This window comes from Mesoplodon mirus (genome assembly GCF_964341445.2).
Source record: "Mesoplodon mirus genome assembly, chromosome: 11".
Classification (NCBI taxonomy): domain Eukaryota; kingdom Metazoa; phylum Chordata; class Mammalia; order Artiodactyla; family Ziphiidae; genus Mesoplodon; species Mesoplodon mirus.
Genome location: NC_138987.1, coordinates 84,152,435 through 84,178,837, shown reverse-complemented (window position 1 = coordinate 84,178,837; position 26,403 = coordinate 84,152,435). Strand labels below are relative to the sequence as shown.

The window sequence follows — 26,403 nt, the reverse complement described above, 5'->3', positions numbered from 1 at the left end:
TTTAGTGCTTTTTTGACATTTGGGGATTTCTAATTTGATAATAACTGATATATTGAAATATGAAATAAGCTTACATCAAGCATTTTATTCTTTTCTAGAGTTTTTCCAAATGAAACAGATATGGTATTTTTTTTAAATGAAAAATTCATATGGAAGGTAGAATGTTGTCACAAAAAAGAAAAATAGATCAGAGATGGTAGAGATGCAAAAAATATGCATTTTCTTTTGATCAGTTTCAGTTTTTTTTATATTTGGATATATATTTATACATAAATATTCATACATATTTATGCATAAGTATTCATGTTTTCTATGTACATATAAAGCTTCACATGTTCATATCTTTTGAGATAACCTTCATCTAAAGAGCTCAAAATCATTTAGATGAAAATTGAGACACAAGTTTAAGTAGTTAACGGTTTTTGTTTGTTTTTGTTTCATTACAAATGTACACTGTGGACTGGGAGGCACCCTATTACCATTGTTGAAAATATGGGATCATAAAAACGCATGTACATGTTTAGTAACCACTTTCAGATGATCGGTTCCTTAATGTAAAGAATCAAAAGGCAAACTACATTAGCTACATGTAATTCCAAGTGCACTATGGATTTTAACAAAGCTTTAATAACTTCAACAAATTTTGTTACTTATTTGTCAAAGACAAAATGTGATGATAGAGTTAAGTGTTCTTCTTCTAATTTTTTTATTTAGCTCTTAGAAGTCAGAGAAAATAAAAATTTGCTTAGGTTGTCAAGAACCTGGACACCATGCTCTTGAAGGTAAAGATGATGGTGAGGATGACATTGATGATGATGATGATGTCAAGAGAACAGCACCAAAGAAATGGCATCTTCCCTTCCTTCTTTCTGGGACTTAAATTGGTGTATAATAGGTCTCTTTATAATCAGTACTCTTTCCTTTCAACCATCTTTGCTGTGTGCTTCAGTGTCTATGTATGTTGGGTAAATATGCACTTTTGTCATCTGTTAAGCTGAAAGCTGCAATAGCAGGAAAAGTCCCTTTTTAAATGATACTGAAAATACATGTAAGGATACTAAAAGTAAAAATTAAAAAATGTACACCCAAACGTCTTCTTGTGTCCTGACAATCTAAACTGATTTTCAATTATAGTATTAGACATCATCTCCAACTCCACCCTCACCCTCATGACATGACGAATTCTATAGTGTTCACAAAGGAAAAGAACAAGTAAGGTCAATACCAATACTGAGTGGCTTGTGTGAAAAGAGCTTTTTTTCCTAGTCTTAATTCAAATATTTTAAATTTTTGAAGAAGAGGAAATATTACAACAACTAGTGTAGGAACACACATCTAAATCAGAATTTGGGCACAATTTCTTGATAAATGTGGAATGCTTCATGGTCAGAAGAAAAGGCTCCATATGGTGTACCTAATTTTTAGATAAGTAGAAAACATGAGTTACCTGGCTTCCAAACCCAGTCTCTTTCAACAAACGCAGAAAACAAAACTGTACCTGTATTTCATACATCACTTAACCCTTTATACTTTTCTTACCCAGTATCTTGCTGATGTTGGAATTGTGCATGTCAGGAAAGGCTTGAAGGATTTTCCTTCGCTCATCTTTAGCCCACACCATGAAGGCATTCATTGGACGCTTTATGTGGGGTTCATTGCTACCACGCCCCCTGGATTCTCTATAAATTCTTGATTCTGAGACTCCAGCACTTCCTAAAAACAGGGAACATTGCTTCACGTTAGTGTTAAAACTTATGGCAATTCCCTTCCTTGCATTATTGCTTTTCAGTCTATTAAAATATCTGAAAATCAAAAGCACATCTAATAATGGTACTTCTAGTTCTTGAGCCAGATGCTAGTTTATGAAGTTTCTGTGATAAGCCTTGAGGTGTTGAGTGTTGTTATTTGTATTTTTAAGTCCATTTCTAATATATTTTTCCTTTCTTTCAATGGACTATGGACTGTTTCACCATTTACTTTCAAGAGCACACAAGAAACTTGAATATGTGATCTTTGATACAAATTGGAAAGAGGATATAGTTGGGTTAGGTCAACAGGCATGCCGGTACTGTAGAAATATTAGATAGGTCAAAAAGCTCACAAAATTGTGAAACACCAAACTGTTCAGCAGAATGGATGACTACAGGTAAGGATGTGTCTCTTCATAGCATACTTTTTCTCTCTCTGAGGCTATATAAAAACACTGCTAAATAAATGTTTAAGGTTAAAATACAATATAGATATCTCCTATAATGTGTTTAGCTTTTCTTTGAAATTATGTGCTAATACATGCATGAAATATGCTGATGCAGCAATGATAGTCTGGTTCCCAAAAGATATTTGAAAATGGTAGGAAAAGAACAAATGAATGGTTACAATCTATGGTTTCTTACGAAGTCTACAGTCACATATTTAAAGTGAAAAAAAAAAGTTCATTTCCCTGAATTTTCCCACTAACATCTAAGTTATCCAAAGAGATCCATTGATAATTACATTCCAAACAGCAAGACTCAGGATGATAAAACACGACCAAGTGTCACACTGGAACCCTGGGGAGCTTCAGGCACTCCTCTAGGCTTTATCTGACTTTGTAGAATGGCTTCAGCAGATTAAACTGCTTCCAGAGATACTTGAATTTAGGCAAAGAAAATAAGGAGAAGCAAAACACATAACTCTGGCACTATGTTCTCCAGGGTTATCATTACAAAAGATGAAAGAGATATATTCTGTTAGCATGTAAAAGTTTCAAATATTTTGGGGTTTTTCTAGAGCACTGCTCTTCTTTTCTTCCTTCATACTCCTTTTCCTTTCTTAATTTGAAGGAATAGGAATCAACCAAAATTACCCAGACTTGAAGACCTCTATAGCAGCAAACAAAAAACACAGCTTATTTGGAATTTCTCATTATTTCTCTTTCACAATATGCTCTTTGGTCTGATGAAGATTAGAAAATATTTTGCATATAAGCATGACTGAATATAACAAATAACAGCAACAACAATTTTGATGTTTTAATGCTGATTCCCATGGGTATATTTTATCATGCTGATACAACTTAAAATTTATGAAATGTGTTATTACCAGTAATTGTCTTTTTATTGACAAAAATGAGTGCTAATATATGGTGACATCTTCCTAAAATGGGTTTGTAGCTAGCAAATGATCATTTGCACATCTGCTTTTTCTTGTTCTTACACCTTACAGCAACATAAGCAATAAAATGAACATTATGTGACTTCATCAAAGCTAAACAAGCTCTCTGTATGTACTTAGGCCAGGTTTATCTTAGCCAAGCAAAGCAGAAAAGAAGGAAACGTCTGGATACAATAGGCTAGAAAAACACAGACTTTTCTTGGATAGCCAATTCAATAAAATTTGGTCTCGACAGAATTATCTGGTTAAATGCTCAAGTTTGGCTAGTCCCTTGGCTGCTCACTGGTTTGCCCTGGTTCAGTCTTTTCTGTATGCAGGGAGCTTCTGCCACAGTAACAAAGTTGAGGACCATGCTCTTGAAATGCATGTATGTCACCTGACACTGGAGAGAGGTTCCCAGTCGGGGCTCAGTGTAAGAGGAAAAGCACTTCCTTCTTTTTCCCTCTTTGCTGTGCTATTAGAATTAGAGCATCAATTTATTTAGTTGTCCCTGTGGATGTTTAGAACGTTCAAAGATGATGCAGACAACAGAAGTCTCAAGGCACGTGACGGAAGCATGAGACTGCACCGCTGGAGCTCTAGTTGGGTTACAGAGGGTAGGCAGGGCACCTGACTGTATAGTAGATAGTATAAGAGGGAAAGGGTCCCAAATGCAAGAAACTATCCTGAAAATGTCCTCTGAGCCATGTATTCTGGTCAGGGTTTGACAAATGAAAACTTCAAAATGAGCTTATAGAAAAACATTTTTGAAAAGTTTGTTTCAGGTGTAAGAAATAGGGAAGTGAGAGACAGGGGAGATGATGATTGAGAGCATTTGCTTTAGAATCATGCCATCTTGAATCCAAGACCTGCCTTTGGCGCTTACAGCCCTGTAGTCTTGGAAAATATGACTCAAAATTCCTAAGGGCTAATCTCTATATCTGTAAGAGTTCTTATCTCACAGGTTGTGTTGGGGAGTAATGAGATGATTTATGCATAGCACTCAGCAGAGCGTTTGGCACGTGGGAACCACTCAGTACATGTGAACTCTTACTGTAATGATCAGGTATGAGGTGGCTGTCTTGTATATTTTTTAGTAGTTTTAATTGGTATTAAACAGACACTTCTGCACACTACTGGAATATATACGAAAAATTTCACAAACCATCAGAATCTCCACTCATATTGAAATCCATCATGGCATGGCTAAATTTTCCTTCTTCATTCTGTTTAACTGCCAGTTGCTGAGTCAGACTCTCCAGTGTTGTTTTTTCCTTTAAAAAAGAAATTTATAATGAGATCTCAATCTGGAAATTATAATTATTCAAAGACATTTTTTTCCTTGGGCTATAGATAACGCATTAACTTCTGGAAGGGATGAAATGCTGATTTATTCACCTTTGCACATTCAGCACGTTATACTGAGGTAACTGAAGCCAATGATCAGCAGGATGTCTGAAGGGACTCTGATTTGTAGAATCCCCTATACAGTCTTGGCATTTGGGTTTGCTAAGCCTAAAGGATGGATGCTGGGATCCTTGGAGACAACCTTCCCAAATCACAAAATGTGCATAGAAATGTCATGGAAGCAACCTGTTTTACAACATTTGGAATGCCTGCTTTATTTTTAGCCAGGCAGGAAAAGTATAGAAGTGGCATGAGGCCCAGAGAAAGTCTTCCAATAGTCAGGTGACCAAATGATTGAAACATAATTCACAGTAGTGCCCTCGGGTTGCCATCTCACTAAATGCCATCTGCATTCCTCATGCAAGGGTAATGAAGACGTTTCAATATTCATTGTTAATTGCTTGTCAAGTCTCTGTACATTCAATGTGAGTGCCTGCTACTTGGACCACGATTTGATTTGGATTGCTAAGCCAAAATATTGAGTTGGAGAATTATCTGAGATACAAATATACCAAAATTAGATCTGCAAAGACATCAAGTCATCTGAAAGCATGCAGTGCATGATCTGAATTCATGGAGAACATGGCATTACAAAGTAAATTATTTTCAAGAAAAATATAATGCTTAATCTACACCACATGAGATTTTAAACTATTTCCAAATTAAGTAATTGGGTGATTTTAAGAACAGAAAAGCATACATTAAAAGGTTTACAACTCTTTCTAGAACTTTCCATCATTGCTCTGAGGATGATGAGGTTCCAAAGCAGCTTTAAGAAAAGCACCTATTGGATTTCATAAGATTTGCTCATGTTTCTTGGTAATTATGCACCTCATTTTCTGAGGAACACAGTCATGAGTTACACAAATGAATCACATACACTGTGGTACAGCTACTGACACAATAAAAATTTCACAGAGGGCTTCCCTGGTGGCACAGTGGTTGACAGTCCGCCTGCCGATGCAGGGGACACGGGTTCGTGCCCCGGTCCGGGAAAATCCCACATGCCGCGGAGCGGCTGGGCCCGTGAGCCATGGCCGCTAAGCCTGCACGTCTGGAGCACGTCTGTGCTCCGCAATGGGAGAGGCCACAGCGGTGAGAGGCCCGCATACCGCAAAAAAAAAAAAAAAGTTCACAGAAAATAATCAACTATTTAAGATAATTGTATTACAGGTAAAGGACCCAACTAACGTTCCCAACAAGAGCCAACAGGGTACTGAAATTCTTCATACAGTATATATTTTATCTCTACAAAATCTCTGACAGTATTACAATTATACATACTAGATGAAAAATTCTCTTAATTTAGTGGCCTTGGAATCCATGTCTCTGTTCATCAAAGTCTGATATACAATTTAATAGAAAAAATATTTTAAATTGTCAATCAGTATAAAGTACAGTAGAGAACCTGGAAACAAAATAGTTTACACCAACTTTAGTTCTATAAGATTATATAGTACTAAAGTTGAAATAAATTATATATTTAAAAATGTAGAACCTCACCCAATTTTGTTTTGTGTATGAAACTGGTATTTTCATCTGCCTTACATGTTCTACATTTCTTTTGCTGAGAGAGTCTGCTGTATATATTCAGCTGAGCCCATGAGCACCAAGGACACCAGCTTAACAGACTGTCTTTATAGTAAATGTAACTGTTAAAATAGAAGACAGTTACATTAAAAAAAAAAAAAAACACATTCCATCAACATAATCTGAGAGTCCCCGGGTCAATGAAGACTTTACTGTACTATCTTTGGGGAATGTACTGGGCATGGATCACCTCTCAGGTTTTGATTTAAAAGTGTATAGGGCAATAATGCTACATATTTTCTATTTTGAAGTAAAGTCTTTCAAGAAGAAACAGCAAAATGAAGGCAATCGGAGTAGAAAAAATGAAATGTTAAGTGACTCTGAAGATTCTGCATTCAGCTGTATGGATCATGCACCATCTTACCAAGTAACTAAAATTAGCAAAGGATGAGCTGGAAAGTCACAAGTAGTTTTTACAATAAGTAACCTCTGATCATCTACCTCTAAAGCACAGAGTATAATAAAATGATTCAATTAGCTACCCAAAAGTGGAATTTATGATACTTCTTAAGAGGATGTCAGTAGGAGAGAGTGGAAGTAAACACAGTAAGCTGCACTCCTTTTGTGACCTTTTGCATAGTCAGTTAAGCTAATTCTCAGTCATGTGAACAGGGTAAATGAGAAGTGATTGGAGGACCTGAAGAAGGTGTGGTATGCCTTTAATTAAAACACCTTACAGTAGCATGTAAATCAAAATGGTAATACTGCCACAATTTAGAAACTCTTGCTGACAATAAATTCAGAAGACAGAGGAATTGAGGTAAGGGGTATATCATAAAACCCAAATGGTTATATGGTAAATATATGGTATCTATCTATCTATCTATATCTATATCTATATATAGATATCTATATAGATATCTATATCTATATAGATATCTATATCTATATATAAAACACAGTGGTTATATAGTAAATAATTAGCTATACAATTCCATATGAATATTGATCCCATTGTAAAATTTCATATTTAGTTCTTATGTATACAGGTAGATATAAATCTATGTGTGAATAGGATTCTAGAAAATATACTGAACTACCAAAAGAATGAGTTGGATTTAAGAATAGTCTTCAAAAGTTTAAATTCAATCTATTCAGGAATATAGGAGGAAAATCAGTCAAATGTTATAAAGCACAAATGCTAGCACACTGGGAAGATTCCATTAATCCTACTACTTCTAATCCCATCTGTTCCTGGCCGTCCCCTTCGCGAACAGTCCAACTATGCACTGTCATGTCTAAAACTCAACCGTTTCTGATTCTGTACCCTGGGTTAAATATTTCCCTTTCCAAAGCCTCTTTTCAAATGTGTGAATATTACTGAAAAAAGGTGATTCTCAAAGTTCTTATAATTAAATTAATCCTTTCTAAATAGAGACCACTGAAACAAAATAAGGGCAGTAAATGTCAGGTAGGGAGGTGGTAAATGGGAAGATGCTAGAAATAAGAAACACCAAAGAAACTGAGTTTATGGAAATAGAAAAATATGTTGATGGGCAGAGGTGATAATTTTTACCAAACTTATACTCTTAGTTCCAACTGGTTCTGATAAAGAGCACATCAGTCAAGTATTTTTACAGAAAAAGACCACCACATGCCGCCAGTCTAAGACCAGTGTTCTTGAACATAAATCCAGTATAGCGCTTATACTTTTCTGCCTTCTCAGTACTATCCAGACACTGCCCTGAAACTTATGAATACCGTAAGATTCATTCACCTTTCTCTCTTCTACTTTTTTCCTATTAGAAGTAAAACAAACAAACAAACAAAAAACACACTTAAAGAAATTTTGGCCAAAATTCTGAACTGCTCTGAGGAACATCAGAGTACAGGGTGCAAACAGATTAATTACTACAAAGTAGTCAAAATGAAATAGTCCTGAGGATTTACAAATAAGGACCAAACAAGACGACCTGTATGCTTTCTATTGGATAAAAACTAGCTATTGGATAACAACTAGAATTCCTTTGGAAAGATGAGTCCTATCTGGCTAATCAAATCTTATACAACTCTGTAGGTTTACTAAGATCAAGAAGAAACTTAAGGTAAAATTTGTCTTAACTTGAAAATTTTTCTGATCCCATGTTGACTTGAAGAAACATTCAAGTGAATTGTATCTGATCTACAGAAGAAAAGAAAGTTTTAGACAATATAGTTTCTTGGGGTCAGATGAATAACTCTAAAACTCAACATTCAAATAACTATTATTAATGTGTTAATATTCACTTAGGGAATTTGGCAGCTGTTTTTGGGCTCTGTGGCTTATCCAATGACTTGCATAATGGAAAACAGCACGTGTATTGTTTGCACATGACACCAGACTATGGTGGGAATCAACAAGGAGAGCCAAGAAATATCTAAAGAGATGTGGGTAATTAGCTGATTAGAAGTGGTCAGTAAAGATCAGTGCTTTCTAAGCAAACAACGTTCTGAATGGCAAAAGGCTATAGAGATCAGTGGGAAAAGAACATATTTGAAAATAGAGAAAATATCCCATATAGAAAATAATGGCTTTGGGATCAGGAACATGACATTTTAACCAAACTCTGCCATATATATTAGCTATACTACTTTAGACAAATCAATTAACCTCCCTGAGTTTCAGAATCCTAATTTGTAAAATGGTGCTGTAATATATGACAGATTCTCATTAGTTTAAAAAATGAAAAAGATATGCTTTTAATATTAGGGGAAAAGTAAATAGGGGAAATGAAAAAGATAAAGACTCTTCTAAAATATAAGAATTACAGGAATAGTTATTTCAATATGAGTATTAAGTATCCTGCTGTGGTTATGATCCTTTATTGTCTACAGTCAGAGTAGTGGACAAATATGCATTAACAAGGAGAATGTTTGTAACAAGTCTAAAAGTTGTTGGAATTTTTTCTTTCCTCTTGTGCATCATCCCTGACAATGTATTTAATCTTTTTTATTTTCCATTTGATTATCAGGCCTCATGGTTTACAGCCCTATAATATAAGTCTAGCACATATTTAAATTGAAAAGTTCTCCTATTCCATTACTTCAACTATATAGAAAACAACTAAAAATTCACTGTGTTTGTAAGGGCTCAAAGGCACATTGTTTGTCGATATTTCATAGAGCAGTCAAAACAAAAATACCACACAAACTGTACTCTAGAGGAAGTAGATATTTCCTTAGTTACCTAAGCCTAAACTGCATGAGTAGATGGTTCCTCTATTACTCCTTGAAATTGGGATTTATATAAGTGACAAGCTTTGCTCACCATCAGACACATATACACAAAGAAAGAGATGGGCTGTGGATCAGCTATCATAATGGACATCCCTGAAATAAAGCTCACAAAGCTATAAAACTCATAAAAAGCACATGCATGAAATGACAGAATAGAGTGTGACTGTCAAATGTTGACTCAGTAACAGTTAAACCCCTTCTGGCTGACCTTTTTTATGATCTCCTTCTATACTAATGACACAGGAAGAAAAAAGAAACAAAAAAGGTTTTTAACCCTCCAATTATGTGACCCTCACAGACCACCAAAGAAGATGAAAGATTATTTATAATGTCATAACGATTTATCAGTTGGAGATTTTTTTCACCAGCTTAAGTAAAACATAAAAAACAATGCATGTTTCTCTTGGTTTCACCCTTGCTTATTGAGATTGCCATTTTCTAAAAAATAAGCATCCACCCATGTAATCTAACTGCACAAATGGGAAAGAAAGCTTTGTTGTAAAAGATTTACAATAAATTATGTACAAATACACACACACATACACACATACATTTCCCTCCAACACCAACAAAAATGCAATCTGAAAAAATCTTTTACTAATTTTATTCTGGTCAAATGTGAATTTCTCAGACACTTTGGTACTCTGAAATCTAGTATCCCTTAGGAATATTTTTCCATTCATTTTCTCCATCAGAGAATCATATGGATATATGAGCTAAGGGGTTGGAAAGGTACATAAATGTCTTGTGGTTTAGTCAACTACAAAAAAAGCCTTATCTAATCCTGATTTTTTTCCCCTTCTAAATTCAGAGATACCCCTAGTGGAGAAAATAATAAATTAGAACCCATAATTTTGTTTCCACAATCTAATTTCCTTTTGTGAACTTTGGTAGCCAGCTTAATGAAATGTTTCTTGAAGTATAATTCTTGCTAAATTTCATAGAAACTTAGTTTCATCAGGCAATCTGGTCAAAGTGAACTCTATTGGCAGATCAAGTTTTCTTAAGAAGTATTACGAAGCTGAAGATAGAATTGTTTTGAAGGAAACACAAAGCTTCTATGAATTCAAGTCTTAATCTGGATGAATACATTTCTAAGATAGTAAAATGACTTGTGGATAAAACTGATGAATCCCTATTTATGATTTTTAAAGAACTGATTTTAAAGTGGGAGAAATATTAGGAATTGTACATAAATAACTAATTCTGATTTTTCATGAATAAAGAGAGAATTTGTGGAACAATGACTTGAGCACTTAATGTATGTTCCAGAAAAGACAGAGCTGATTGTTATAGGATTAGTTAAGAGCACTTAGTACAGGATGTGATACAACAAGAAGCTAGTATGGATTCATTAAGCAAAACTATGTTGTAATAGTCTAGTTTCTTTTTCTACAAAAACTGGAATGCAGACCATGGCCATAAGGTTTTGGACTTAACTCAGCTTTGGGTTATGTTCCTATCAATATCCTTGTTGTCTTCATGGAGAAATTGCACAGGACCTTGCAAGAGAGAGTTGAAGAGGAGATCGACAATCTCTGTCTTTAAATATCTTAAGAATCTCCATGTTTAAAAAGAATCAAGACCTGTTATTTGTGAAAAAGAGAGGATTCGGCCATATGTAGTAAAGAGACAGAATACTGGCCAATGTTTGTAAGTTATCAAGTGAAAGATAACGAACCACTGAAGGAAGAGTTATATAAAAGAGTTGTCTCTCCATTGAGTGGGCTGTCTTAGGATGCAAAACATTTCACTTCCCTAGAGGTTTTCAAGTATTGGCCATATGACTACCTGCCTGGCAATTCAACATCAGATGATATGTTGAATTAAAGGCCCTTTACATTTTCTTTCAATTCCATGTTCCACTTGACTGGAGTTGCTCAAACAAAACAAAAATATTTTGACAAATGTATACAGCTATACATGTTTCTCTATCCATGATGATAGTTTCCTCAGAAGCTGTTAATTATGTTTCAAAATGTAAAGGTACTCCATTTATAATTGAGAATACTATAATCATTTTCTTAAATTCAAGGAAGATATTTCAAATTATGAAACAAAACCCAAAAAAACATGATTATTGAAATACATTTTGTGAAGGGGCTGTCCAATAATACTCAGATTTACAGATTCTAAGTGCATTGTGAAACACGCAGTTATATGTCCAAATTCAACATGACTGCCATGGAGAGGAAGAAGTCATTGAGTGTGTGTGGTAATGAACCGAAGAGCCACTCAAAGGAATCCATAGGAAAGAAATCATTCACAAAGAGGGTACACATGAATAATATCATGGTAAAATATTGGTCCTTGCTTACTTGTCCCAGGGGTGCTTTTGGTCTGTACATGTGGAAGAGGGAAGGCAGGAGAGGAAAAAACTTAAGACCTGAGTTTTCAAGTGTCTGTATATGTGTTCAGCATTCAGCCAAGGTCTAAAAAAATGACTTTATTTCAAACCAGGGCAGATACAGATACTGTGCACACCAAGTCAAATCAGAAGGCTTAATGTGAGAAAAATAGGAGGCCAACAAAGTAAAATAATAGAATTCACAACCTACACAGGGTGTCTGGTAGGTGGGAGGGCTGCACAGATGTAAACACAAAACTGGAATGTTGTCTGATGATAACTGTTCTATAAACAATGGGTCACTCAGTTAGTGAGCTACAGAAACGTATAGACCTTTTCTCTTTAATTTTTCCTTTTCATAGAATAAAAGCTATAAAACTGTACATATTCTTATAAATGCAGCCTCCGTAGCCAGTAGTTACCTCAGTTAAATAAATATAATTGGACTGTTTTAAAGAGAAATGGTTTGGTTCCAAAATGCTGGGTCTGACAAATAGAAAGAGGCACAGCAGGGTTATAGTTCACTTTTCAATTATCCATGGTAGTTTTAGGGGAAAAATTTTAGAGTTGAATAGATATATAAAATCTCATTCTAATGAACAGCTAAAACTTCACATGTTTTATGAGAGCTGCTATGAGAAGTAAAATAAATAAGATGGAACATATTCTTTCTGTTTCCCAGCTCATTCTCTAATGAAGGGGGCTGGTGCGTGGTGAAGAAAGGAAGACCTAGAAAGGGAGCAGAAACAGGAAAAACAAAGAATTGGAAGAAAGATACACAAATGACGAAGATGTTGATTGATTAAAGGATTTTTGTGTGTGTGTGATGAATCCTCAAAAATGTACTAAATAATACACATGGCCAACGCTGGGGTACAATCGAATCAAACAGGCACTGAGTTACTTTCTTGAACATCTTCAGCATGGTCCATTAGAAAAGAGACTGAAATTTGAACAAGAGGACCTAGGTTTAAAAACTGATCTACCACTCGAATTCCTATAATAATATCATATCTCAAGGTTTTTATTTTTAAAACAAAGACTGAAATTTGAACAAGAGGACCTAGGTTTAAAAACTGATCTACCACTTGAGTTCCTATAATAATGTCATATCTCAAGGTTTTTATTTTTAAAACAAAGATATGAATACTTTTCTTCTTATAATACTGTACAGAACTGAAATTTGATGGGAAAGCAGTTTGAAAAAGGTAAGATACAAAGTAGATATCAATAGCTATTATTACTCCTATTTTTACTCCTATACTCATAAACAAGTGTTTCTCATTTGTAAAAGAGAAAAGGTATAAGTGGAAAGACTCAATGAGGCCCTTTGAAATAAATGTTAAATTCAGAATATTTTCCTCATAATTTAAAATCCATATTGTTAAAGTCACTTGCAATAAATGACAATAGAGAATACAATATATCTACTAAGTATGAGGATAATTGAAAAACAAATGGCTCTTTGATTAGTTCAGTGCCTTAATGTTTAAGTGTCTTGAAGACAGCTATTTGATCTTGGGGATGAGGAAGGGAGTGAGGGAGAAGGGAAGGAAAGATCATTCTTAGTAGACCAGGTTTTCAAAAATAACACTTCTGGTCCAACAACAAAAGTGATTCTTATTTTACTTACAGAAAATTTGAAAAAATCAGGAATGTGGGGACATGTAAATTTCCAACCCCATCACCTTGGCAAAATGATTGTTTATTCTTCTTCTAGTCTTTTATCTATGTACCATGGAAATGTACTTTAAAAATATCTAGATCATTCTCCATACGGTGTTTTCAAACTCGTTTTTTTTCAGGAATACTATTGTGAGCCTATCCTCATATCTTTAAATGAACAGACAATTTCAATCATCAGAGAGGCCTGTGGGTGTCTATCTGAAAGCCCAATTTGGCATGCCCTGTGTGTCTCATTTTATTGGACCATCCTGCACTAACCCCTCTACCAGAATGATGTAAAGAACACAAGACTCTCTGTTTGAAAACATGCACAGCTTTTCTAGGCTTGAAAATTAAACCATAAAAAGTTTACTGGAAAAAAAAAAAACCCTTTAAAAAGCTCCTTAAAAACTCACACCATAATTGCTCCCCACCGAGCGTGGGCACTTGCTAGCTGCAAGTAGTGGCACTGTGACAAATGTAGCAAAACTGAAAGCAGGCTATACTAAGAGAAAGAAAAAGTCTTCCACTGGCCATCTGTGAAAATAAGGCATGTGGCCATTAAATGCAGAGGCTGTAAATATACACAAACTCCATGAAGCAAATGGCAAAAAAGGACTAAACTTCAAGCTCAAACAAATCAAAATGTTTAATGCATAGTTACCACTGCTGGACGAAAACAGCTCTGATCTTTGCAGTCTGCAAACTCGGCATGTATTTCAATTAAATACCCCCAAAAAGAAAAGAAAGAAAAAGAAAGAAATGAAAAGACACAGAAGAAAACCATCTGGAACAAAAGGCTATAGACAGCCTATACTCAATTTCTAGAAACAAACAGCCCCTTTAACTTGCACCAGCCTGTCGAGAATGTCGATTGGAATTATTGAAAGGCTGACATATAGAGTGATGGATGGGTGATGACATAATACCTATTTGCCTTTTTGTCATGGTCTTTGAAAACTGGCTGCTCAGGGCTGATAATATTCACTAAGGGGTTTTCCTCTCCCCTCCTGTCCCATAAGAAGTGTTCCCTAGCTAAGACACTCAGTATTAAGAAGGTTTTATGAATGAAAAACAAAAGAAAAGAAAACCTGAGGATCAAATGCTAACTTGCACATAAAAATCTAGTGTAGATTTTCTAATAATCCGCTGTCTAGAAAGCAGTTCTCTATCCATTTTACATACATATTTAGAGTAGAGAGACTCCAATAATAAAAAGGCGAATATTCAACTTCAGATTTTGTGTATCTTTTAATTAAAGTCACCAAATAAATAATTACATTAGAGATAAAAAATAATATCTACTCATTTTTATAAAGAGAAAATATTAACCATTTGTGTTATTTTAATTTGTTCCCAGGTAAATTCTAACCAGAAGATTTAAAAGTTTGGGGACATTTTTGTTTGACAAACACTCACACACACACACACACACACACACACACACACACCCCAAGAAAAAGCTCCTGTTTTGTCCCACTGTTGCAATGATCTATCTCATTTCCTCCTGAACGATTTACCTAACATAACTTCCTCCTTCATGGAGTTTTTCCTCTTACCACTGAAATGTCTAGCTCTAATCTGACTCCTCTAATTCATTTTAGCTAAAGGCAACAACTACAAAAGCCACCCATAAATCATTAATTAATTGGAGTACAAGGCATGAGTTCCTTCATATTCACTTTTTCAAAGCAAACCTGTAGTTTACAATTCCTCACATGCCTTCTCCTTATCTAAGAGAAGGAGCATATGTTAGATAATGCTGAAGTAGATACACTGTGTCAGTTTCTGAAGAGTTAACACTGCTGGCCCCATCCATCAGATGGCCAGTGAAGCATCAGGGAAGAATGAGGGATGTAAAGTTATTACAGGGCTGCCATCCGATACACTCACTGCCATTTGTAACTAATGCTGGGACTGACACACTTTTTTTCATTATTAAACATCCACATTAAGTCAACATTGGTCACTGTCATTTCATGTTTGGCACTCTGTTAAAGGGAAAGAAAAGGGTTGACAATGGCAGAAAAGAGGAGGTTGTCATGGAAGAGTTTTCAAGTGCCAGAGTAACAAAATTAGCCTTTGTTTACAAGTCCATCTATACTGTATGTGGTACAACTTCTTATGAATATGACCGACACCAAAAAGAGAAACTGGTTTCATTACTGAGTAAATCATTATTTAAAATATACATATTATTCACCAAATTTTCATCTTATTCTATGGAAGTCTGCAAAGAATTTTCACTGAACCTCAGAAGGAAAAGTAAGACATTTTCCTAGCTATTCTTATTTGCAGGTATTGATGAATGCATAGCGTGTGCAGGTGTTTAGATTTCAGGTACACTGCAGGCAATTAATGTTTGATGAATAAATTCTCTACCTTAAGAAATACATGCACATATTTGTTTGTTTATTTTTGTGAGTGACATCTTTTTTATATATAAGAAGTAATACAGAAGTTGGCCTTAATATGTAGAAAGTATGTGGATGAACATACATTCATTGATTTAACCTGGCACCAAACAATGTTTTCTTGTACACATTCTTGAATGTAATTTAATTCTTTCTGAAACACAGACAAGGTATAAGGCCCTGAACATGCAACAGAGAAGAGCAAAAGTAGTTAGGTAGATGACATCAAATGTAATCAAAACAAACCAGCTTTATGATGAAAATATTTGAGAGCTTTGGTATCATTTTTATAATGTAGCCATGGCTGACAATGGCCTTTTCCTACCCGGTAGCCCTTCTGGTCTTTCTTTTTGTCCCTGCCAATATAATCTTTGGTCTTAAGATATCCCTTAAATGTGAGGGTGATCTGGCTGCGACCTCTGTCACCCCATTGATCACCAGGGTTGATTGGCTGATCTGGCTGGCTCAACAGGTCTCTCCTTTCCTGCCCCATGGATCCATGTACATCCCTCCTGGAGCTGTAAGCTCAGTGGAAGAGGATGGCCTTCCCCAGTAGGGGAGGGCCCTTTTTCGGTCGAGGGTATATGAGAAGCTGTTCTCCCCTGCTAGACCCTCCAGACAAGCTCTCAAGGTCCATTCCCAGAAGAAAGTAGGCTAGTCAAGCTTCCAAGACTCGAGACACATCCAAATGAGGTGCTGCAGGTAGCGGTCTGCCTTTCTTAAAAAAAAAGATAATCCTTTGATCTCAAGAAGGATAGGATAAGGTCTCTAATTCAGTCCCAGAAAATAATTTGTGATCCATTTAAAGTGGCCTCTCTTCCTTGACCACTAATTGTCATGAAGATGTGCAAATGACCCAGTTCTACCCAAAGGAGATGTTTATGGAAGTCGGCTTGAGGGGTGCAGTGAAATATGACTATGTGAGTGAAGACCGAACTTCAGCGAAGAGAAAATAACTTCTTTCTGAGCCTGCTGCCTTCATGGCATAGTTGTAGGTGCAGCAACTTTTTGTGGCTCTAAGGGAACAACCCAGATAATCAAGTGATTCCAACCCTGACATCACTGAACTAATGAGCTAAGGCCACCAACCTCCTACTCCTGAACTTCATTGTAGGCTAAAAGCTAATCAGTATGTGTTGAAGCTACTGTATTTAGATATCCTGATACATGTCATGACAAACATTTCTAACAGGTATTACAGCATGGGCATTATCTTTCTAGGACAACTACATTGGGTAGTGAGGGAAGTGATCTAGGAAACTTCTGGTCTGTTCCTCATTGCAGTGCACTGCATCTCTGGGTTGTTCCCTTAGAGTCACAAAATGTTGCTGCACCTACAACTATGCCATGAAGGCAGCAGACTCAGAAAAAAGTTATTTTCTCTTCGCTGAAGTTCGGTCTTCACTCACATAGTCATATTTCACTGCACCCCTCAAGCCGACTTCCATAAACATCTCCTTTGGGTTTATTATTAGTGTTGCCTGGTAGGATCAGGACAAAAACTGAGGTTTTTATGGTTTCCTATCAGGTAATCTTATAAGGTCAGAACCTGAGTATGTAGCTGGTCAAAACCGTGCCATTTGCCATGTGGGCGTTAAAGACGCAAAGTAGGTAGTTTTTACAAAACAAATGTATGTATGAGGGTCTTCTTCTGATTCTTCCCACCTGAGAAGCTTACTTATTCACCTATAACACTAATCTGTAACAGAGCTGAGTGGTAAAAGATAACATTATTTGAATATACAATCAGGCTATAATTAACCAGAGATGACAATTATAAATAACACTGCGTCCCAGAGTTTCCAAGAAACCTGACATACGCAGTTCTTCGGTATGTTGAAACACTTCCAAGAAAAGTAAAGAAATGAAAAATCTTTTAGAAGTCTTCAATTAAAATGTGTTTCAGTACAAATGACTTTCATTATGTGTTTTGGTACATACGACTGGAAAACATTTGTCCCTATCTTCACACCTCTAATTGTTTTCACTGCCCAATTACAGCTTTTCAGAATTAAGACATTCTAGTTGAGACAAGCATGTTGGTCATTTGAAATGTGAAGAAAAGTTAATGTGTATAAGGCTTGTGTACTCAAGAAAACAGATCTCTGCTACAGGTTTCCAATTATCTGGATCTTGGGTCCTGCTATCTCCTTTTAGACTGACGGAAGGCATCTGGCTGAATTACTTTTCCTTCCCCCTTTCCTTTCTCCCAGCCCCTTTCTGTCTTTCTCTCTCCTTCATCTTCCCCACTTCTTACATTTATCTCACATACTTTTAGGGTCTAGGAAGTTGGGAGCATTGTTTAAAGAGAGAAAAATTGTCGTCCTTTTGGGAGCGATAGTGCAAATTATAAGAGGAATTTATACATACTGTGTTTCTGTCTTTCGTTAGGGACTGTGAAGCAAAATTTCAAACCAACTACTGATCTAATTACGCTTTGGCCATGGATAAAGTTGGGCGATTATAAAAATCTATTAAAACCGTAAGTATTAAAAAAAGATGAAGCAATATATCTAGTGATGCTGCTTTATGTGGAAAAACAAGCAGCTACCTTTGTCGAGTCAGGTATATAACTGATCTGACATGCTCAGTAGTATGGGGTCTTAATTCAGTTCCTATAGGAATTCACACACACACAAATATGCCATGATTAACAAACTCATAATTTGATCTAAACTGTAAGCTCTATAAAGGCAGAGGACATATTTTCTTGTTCAATACAGTGCCTCAAGTACACAGCACCGTCCCTAATACACAGGGGTGCTAATGTTGAATAATGACTAATTAAAAGATTTAAATTGACATTATTTCATTCCCATGAGTTGCAAGACATAGACTGATCATTAATTTGGTAGAAATGCCGGCTAAGCTATTTCAACAGGAAAAGGCAACCACAGTAATTCCTGCTTCTAAGAAAGATTCAATCTCAAGTGTCAAGAGTAACACAGGGATGAACTAATTCGAATTCTCCTGCTGAAAAGGTTTACTTACGCATTACAAGAGTTTGCCAGACTATGACAATAATGGATTTTTACATTTTTATATTCTACAATTACAATGATACAATTTCATTTTTTAAGATTTTCACTTAAAATCCCATAAAAAGATAAGACTATAGTTGAAGATGTAACTCAACTGCATTGAAAGGGCATGGTGAAGAGATTTGGGGGCACAAACTTCTTGAGAATGGAGACATCTTAATTGGCCAACAGATTCTGGCAGGTATTACTTCAGAAATAGATTTTTTTAAAAAACAGTTACTCTAATTCTACAAAAGAGAAAGGAAAATTGAAAGGAGTAGTTTTCAACAGAGGCAACTCTCACTCGTGCAACTCAAATAGAAGGTGCTAATCAGAGAAATAAAATGAAGTCTGATTGTGGAGGTGGAACAAGAAGTGGAAATAAGGTCCCTAACAATGGACAACTATGGAATAAAATGAATGCAGATGGTTCCACTCCTGTTACTTAATCAAAAGGCTGAGCAGAGTCACTGGAGCCTGCATGAAGTCATGTGTTAGAACAACAGCTGATCTGTATTAGAGAAGATTAACTCACAGTGCCATGGTGGAGGGCCCAGGATTATTTTATGTACTCCCATTGCCTTACAAGCCGTCAGCACAATTATTGCCCTCCGATGTGAATGACTGATCTGTAACCACAGCTAAACAGCATGCTGCTTAGGGGCCTAGGAGCTTCATGAAGATGAATTTCCATACCATCAAAGTGCTTTTAATGGGCTCCCTGATCCAACCACAAGGCCTGTTTTGTAAGTATATAGAACTCAGGATGAAGGCTTCCTGTCCAAAAGGATTTGGTCGGTTGTCACTTGACAATTCCCAGCCAGCACAGGGGAGGAGAGGGGGGGAGATAGGTAGAGTTGTCTCTGCTTTGGAGGATTAAAAAAAAAAAAAAAAGGGTACAGATGCTTGCTGAATGCAACCGACTGCTGTATCCACAGCTGAATTCAATGCGCTTAACAAATAATGGCAATTTAGCTATGCTTGCGAGGAATAGCTTGAGTCACTTTGCATTAGCATCTGGCTGAGCGTTAAACTCATTTCTACATGGGGAGCAGAGAAAAGGAATTTCTGTTCAAGCATCCTTTCAAGAATGTTTAAATATTTGAATATAAATTCCTCTATGCTTGCTATCATTCCTTCTTAGAGCTGTCACTTTGCTTTTCCCCTTCCCTTCTGGTGCTTAGCTAGAAAATGTTTGTGCCCTTCGAGCTGCACCAGTGTTGCTCTTCTTATGTTGTGAGACTGCAAGGGATGTACACTTGACCATGCTTTGCTCTCCCTTCCAGGAACAGAACAGAATTGAAATCATTTCTCCATCCTTTTGCCCCATGTTTGGACCACAGGAAAAGTACACAAGGTCACAAGGTCACACCTTCACTATGCAAATTGCCAGCTTCTTAGAGATTATATGTAAAATTCCATATAAAACCTGGGAAACCAGAAAGCTATCCAAATTAGCAATCTGTTCGTTCCGGATACTGTTTGACTCATAACCTTCCCATGATGATTAACTTTCAAGTTATTACTACGTAGCTGATCATTTTTTTCTCTTATCTACTATATCTATTTAGCTACAGGATTTTGAGAAAAGGGGATTCAGTAACTTTAAAATTTCCATTAAAAATACCAAATATGACCAAAAGAAGTATATCCCTCCAAGCATTCTATAATAACATAATATTTTTCGAATAAAATACAATGTAGCTTAGACAAAATGTTTGAAATTATTATAGCTCAGATAAATCCAGAAGTTTCACTGGACTTAAGCATAATAATAGGTATAATAATAATGTCCACATTTTAAGCAGCAAACTTTGTTTTATGAGCAAGTCAAAATTTCCAATTGTGCAGGCACCTAAAACTTGACAGTGCTTTGCACTGGAAACATTATGACAAGCTCAGGATCTTAGATGCTGAGACTACAAGCATGGGTATCATCCAAGCTTATGCTGATTAAAGAAGATTCGGCATTTTCAAATCCAGCTCACCCCCAAATACGAGTTGAGCATCTCAGTAAAGCAAAACTTTCACTGAGACTCAGGTATTTCAAATGCCACTTCATTTTAATACAAAGTGATGGCAGAAATGGGGATATTAATTGTCAATGAGATTCAGGTGGATAGCAGAGAATTCTAATGCTTTTCATTTCCAGATGGTTTTGATTAGGGTGGGCATGAAGAGTTCTGCACTGATGGAGGGAAAAAGGGGGGGAGAACCATCATTCCAAGGATGGGGAGAAGAGAAAAAGATAAAGAAGAAAAACAGTCAGGCAATTTAAGTATTTTTGGAAAGTCAGTTATTTTAGGAACTAACCTTTTCTGCTCGGCAGTTATTGAGACCTAGACTATTCACAACAGCCACCTTCCCATCAAGCACCTGTTGTTCCCGCCGAAGCTGCTCCTTCATCTGCCGGGCTTCTTGGATTGCCTTGGTGACAGCATCATGGTCATTTAAATAACCTGAAGACGTAACAGAACGAAGGATATGTTTTGTACAAGTGCATGGCTAGGTTAACCTTTCACCATAAAAATCACTTCTTGTTTTGGGAATGGCTAGTGTCTGGCATGTACTAATTTCTCAATGGAATCAGTCTAAAATGAATGAATGAATAATTGACGATGACTGATTCCCACAGTTACATCAACATGGTGCCAAACCTTTGTTATCAAAATGTAATATTTAAGTGAAATACAGCTGTTCCCACATGTTTGAAAAGAAGTTTAAAATATAATGTTTAGATAAACTTTTTTAGTTATCTGAAGATTTTGTAGGGCAAGAATACAACCTCTCTTTGGTTTTCTTCCTATAAGGATCATTTGAATGTTACCATAGGATACAGGTATTGATAATTATTACTATTAATTACTGACACTCTCATAGTATTAGAAAGGCCAATGTAGAGTGTGAATATGGCACTATTAGGTTTGTTACATATAGAAGGAACAAATCATTGTTAACTCACTGAAAGAAGAGCATTTCCCCCCTGCATCCAACCATGGTGAAATAAACCACAGTTGGCAATGCCTTGTTACAGATACAAACTTGCAATAGTTTAGAGGCTAAATTTCAAGCACAGGATGTAACCAAGCACCTGTAATTGCTGAATAATAAATTGTGGCTACTGGGTAACTATAATCACACTTAATTCACACTCTTAATAGGATGGTCAAGTGACCAACTTGTGCCGCAACTCCACAATCCAGAGTTAGGTGGGGAAAAAAAAAAAAAAAGAAAGCGGAAATATTTCTTTTAAAGAATAACAGGTGTAAGGAGAAAGGCTAATTTTAACTCTGGTCATTTATTTATTTGATGCACATTATGCTGATAATCTGCATGATTTTAGGGTAGGAGAGCGATGGGAAGGGATTGTTTTGCAAATATTGAAAGGAAAGCTAATATATCATCTTTCACTCTCCCTATCTTTTAACTAGGGCATAAAATGGCATAAACTGAATCTATAATATGAAATTGCCCAGAAAAGGGACTTGTTTGTGACATGAGGCTAAATCTAACCAGATCCATTGGTGAATTGTGACAGATGGAGGGACTGTGAGACAGAAGGCAGGCACTAATCACACATAAAATGACCGGCTTGCCTCAACATGTTCCATGGATTCCAGCAAACTTTACACCCTAATCCATTTTTAGAACAAAAAACATCTGGGCCATAAATCCTCTAATCTGCCAAAACACGTTATTAAATCCCATGATTTGTTGAAAAACACTAAGATTAAAGAAAGGAAATATAAAGTGGCTAACTGCCGTGTTAGGAAAGTGTTATTAATACTCTTTCTTTGTCTCAATTATGAATGTTCTGGTACTAAAGAGCCTTGTCTAATCATGTCAGATTACATGACCTCATCATATTGCTAGACTCTTCTATCTGATCTGCCAATTGCCAAAAAACCTAGAATACTTTCTTGCTGCTTAAACATTTCTATTGAAGAAGCTGATGTCAGATTAGCGCAGTGCTTCAGAGCTGGAAGGCTTCTCAATGATCTGTGTCCTTCCCCCCTTACTATGCACAGACTGATCATCCTCCTCTGATCTCCTTAAGGCAGAAAGAGAAGTTCCAGGGCCGGCGATGGAAAGGGGAGCCTTCAGAGCTACTACATATTTTGCTTTTCTGAGCTAAGTTCATTGGAATGTATTCAAAAGAACAAAACAACCTTGCTCATTATACATACAATATGAATCATAAACAACTATTTAGATCTAGGTCAGCCCTTTAGGGTTAATATGTACTTAGAATTACGGTCGTTTTTACCCTTATATTATCCTCAACATCTGGGCTTGGTTCTCCTGCACAACCTTCTTAATATATTATTCTTCAACTCATTCTGTTCACGAACACTACCACTCTGGAAAGAAATGCAGCTCTTAAATGACCGGGATGGTCTTGGTATGTGTTCGTTTAGTAAAAGATCTTAAGAGGATCAGCCTGCTTTTCCTATCCTCTAACCCCTGTTTATGTACAACCTGGTTCCATGTGTTTTTGTAGTCTATTTAGCTTCTCCAGAGCACAAATACATTTGAAATGATTTGGCACATGACACTGAATAAAAGTATGAATTCTTTATGCTTTTTAGGCACTGCCAAGATAACACTGTGTAGGAAAAATCATTAATATAGATGCAGAAAGGATGCACCTATTACTACGAGCGTGAATAACTGACAGACATACGTATGTTCTGTAATGGCTATTTCCAATGTGAGATGTGTGTTTGTGTGCAGGTGGATATAGGTGCTCACTTTAAAAGAAACATTCTTGCTTTCAGAGACTTGAATTTTAGTTAAAATGTTATATGAAATTCTAACATTGGATCTGCTGTGTTAAATCATAAAGCCGTTTACATATCACAGAGTTGAATCATAACAGGATTGTTTGCTGGTTCTTTACATTTTGTTCTCATCACAGTCACCAACTTCCCAGTTATGCTGATTCCCTCTCTCAGTAAATGGCCTCACCTCCAATTCTGGAAAGACCAATATGGCTGAACTCTCACCTTCCTGCCCCACCCTGACTCCTACCCCAGGCTAGCTTCAACTCGATCTCCACGTATGCCCACTGCCACCTCCTGTTTCAATGAAAATGGCACCGCTACTTTCATTCAAGGCAAATCCCCCAAACTCATGCTCTAGATTGCTATACCTCTCTACTGGTTATTCTCTTTCATGTTTACATCATCCACTTGAACTTCTCTACTATCGTTACCACCTCAACTTGTAAGTACTTAAGATTCTCCTCCTGAAACAAGCAAATAAAGTCTCTTAACTTTGTGTTGCCCTCTCGTTCCAATCCTGTTTCTTTACCTTCCAAGCCAAGCTTCTCGAAGATTCGTATCACACTCTCCCATTCCTTCCTCACTCTCCCATTCCTGCTACAGCCTTGTTTCCACTCCCCTTGTTCTTTCAAATGCCAAACCCAAGGGACACTCCAGTCCTGGCAGAAACAGCACTGACAATCCCTTTGTTACTGACACTCCTTCCTTCCGTGTTTCTCATCATAGCACTGGATCCTCCTCTCTGACTTCTCCATCTTCATATCCTTGCCTGGGATCTTACTTCATTTGCTCCTTAGATTTGGTCCAAGGTTTCCATCACCAGAAAATAATTTGTGCTTTGGAGTTGGATAAGCCTGAATGAAAATCCTAACATTGCTACTTACTAGCTATATAAATTGTACATATTGTTTTACCTTTCTAAATCTCACTGGTCTTATTGGTTAAATGGAATAACCTCACTAGATAAACGTGACATTGCAAAGATTAAATGAGTTAATATAGTCTCAGCGTAATAAATGGTCCATGAAAGTTATTCAGTAACTGTCAGTTTACAAAATGGCATACTGAAATAGGTAGAATTTGGGCATTGGATTCAGATGGATCCACGTTTCTGCTTCTTAGGAAGTGTGATATTTGCCACATTATAACACTGAATTTCACTGAGTTTCCATTTCTTTCAACTGTAAAATGAACATAAGGTTGATGGAAGAATTAAATGAAATAACACACGTGAAGGAGTAGATAACACTTGGTACACCCGAGGAGGCAGTAAAAAATGTTAATTCTTTTCTCTTTTTTCCTCTTTCGTTTTCCCTATATACTCATCCTCAGCCGTCTTGTTGCACGGCTTTGACCATTATGATAAAATCTGTGAGGGGATATCGTTTCTTATTGGCACAGAGTTTCAGTGAAATGGGAGTCACCTATTAGAGTTCAAAGGACCCCAAATGATCACTTGCTACATTTTATTCTGCCTTCATTATATACTCAGGCGGCAAGTACATCTTAGGATCAGAAGGAAGTGTTTAGGAGAGGTTGGGTGAGCTTCTTAGAGGGAAAATGGGAGGGCAAAGGCCAATATGGCTTCCACTTAGTGCCTCAAATGAGATTTGGGAAATGCAGGTTAGGGATCATTCATGTAAGAAATGTATGAGAGTCTGTGACTGTGTTAAATTTACCACAATTTGATTTTTTTTTTTTATACCTTGGTGTTTCTTCTTAACCAGAACCAACAAAATTCTCAAAACTAAAATGGTCCCTGTTATATATTTTCAGGGGCAGAAAAAGAGGGACAAACTGGAAAGTCCAATCTTAGAGGGGATAAAATCTAAAAAGAGTGAGTAAATGGCTGCTCCACAAGGGAAGAGCCTGTTAAAAGGTAGAAGGAAAAACAGTAAACTACTTGGAATGGGTTGAATTGTGTCTCTCAAAAAGATATGTCTGTGCCCTAACCCCTGGTATCTGTGAATGTGTCCTTATTTGGAAACCAAGTCGTTGCAGATGTTTAAATCAAGGATCTTGAAATGAGATCACGCTGGATTTACAGTGGGCCTTAAATTCAATGATTCATGTTCTTCTAAGAGAAAGGAGATTTGACACATAGACAGAGGGGAGAAGGCTACGTGAGCATGGAGGCAGACACTGGAGTTGTAAGCCAAGGAACACCAAGGATTGCCAGTAGCCTCTAGGAGCTGGGAGAGAGGAATGGAACAGATTCTCCCTCAGAGCCTCCAGAAGGAACTAACCCTGCTGACACTCTGACTCTGGATTTCTTTCTAGCTTCCAAATAGTAACAGAATAAATTTGCTTTAAGTGACCCAGTTTATAGTAATTTGTTGTGGCGGCCTTCCAAACCAACATACGGCAATTGGTCTTAAGGATGCTCCTAACACTCAAGGGGTGATCCCAAGGACTGTAGAATACCTACCGCTTGCCTCAAACTCTTTCTGATTTCCAGGTACACATATCAATCAAGCTTCTCTACTGGAATGTCCCATGCAGCATGGCTAGCACAGAATTCATCATCTTCCTACCGCCTCAATCTGTTCTTTCTACATTCCATATTCCCTTTCCAGTTGCCCATCCAGTCACTTGGGAGCCATCTAAGATACCTCCTTCACCCTATGTACAAAAGACAACCAAGCTCTGGAGTTATGCCTCCTCCTCAGCTCTGAGATGTGCTTTTTCTCGATCCCCACTGGCCCCTGCTTTCGCTAAAGCCACCTCGTATCTCACTTGGGCTAATGCCTTCACCTCTTAACTCGTTTCCCTATCTTTAAGCTTACATCCCTTGAATATATCTCCTACTCTTCTTCCAGGTAAAGCAT

General features: G+C 36.7%; 1 protein-coding gene across 10 annotated transcripts in view; it reads right to left on the bottom strand.

Moving 5' to 3' along the window:
* Nucleotides 1-26,403, bottom strand: part of SOX5 (SRY-box transcription factor 5) — a 1,015,676-nt gene that overhangs the window by 11,115 nt on the left and 978,158 nt on the right. For all 10 annotated transcript variants that reach the window (XM_082635813.1, XM_082635815.1, XM_082635814.1 and 7 more), the window contains 3 exons: nt 21,105-21,250; nt 4,298-4,406; nt 1,540-1,713 (listed from right to left, as the gene is read on the bottom strand). In XM_082635813.1, the coding sequence (XP_082491939.1) occupies nt 1,540-1,713; nt 4,298-4,406; nt 21,105-21,250 (429 nt within the window). The remainder of the gene's footprint in view (nt 1-1,539; nt 1,714-4,297; nt 4,407-21,104; nt 21,251-26,403) is intronic.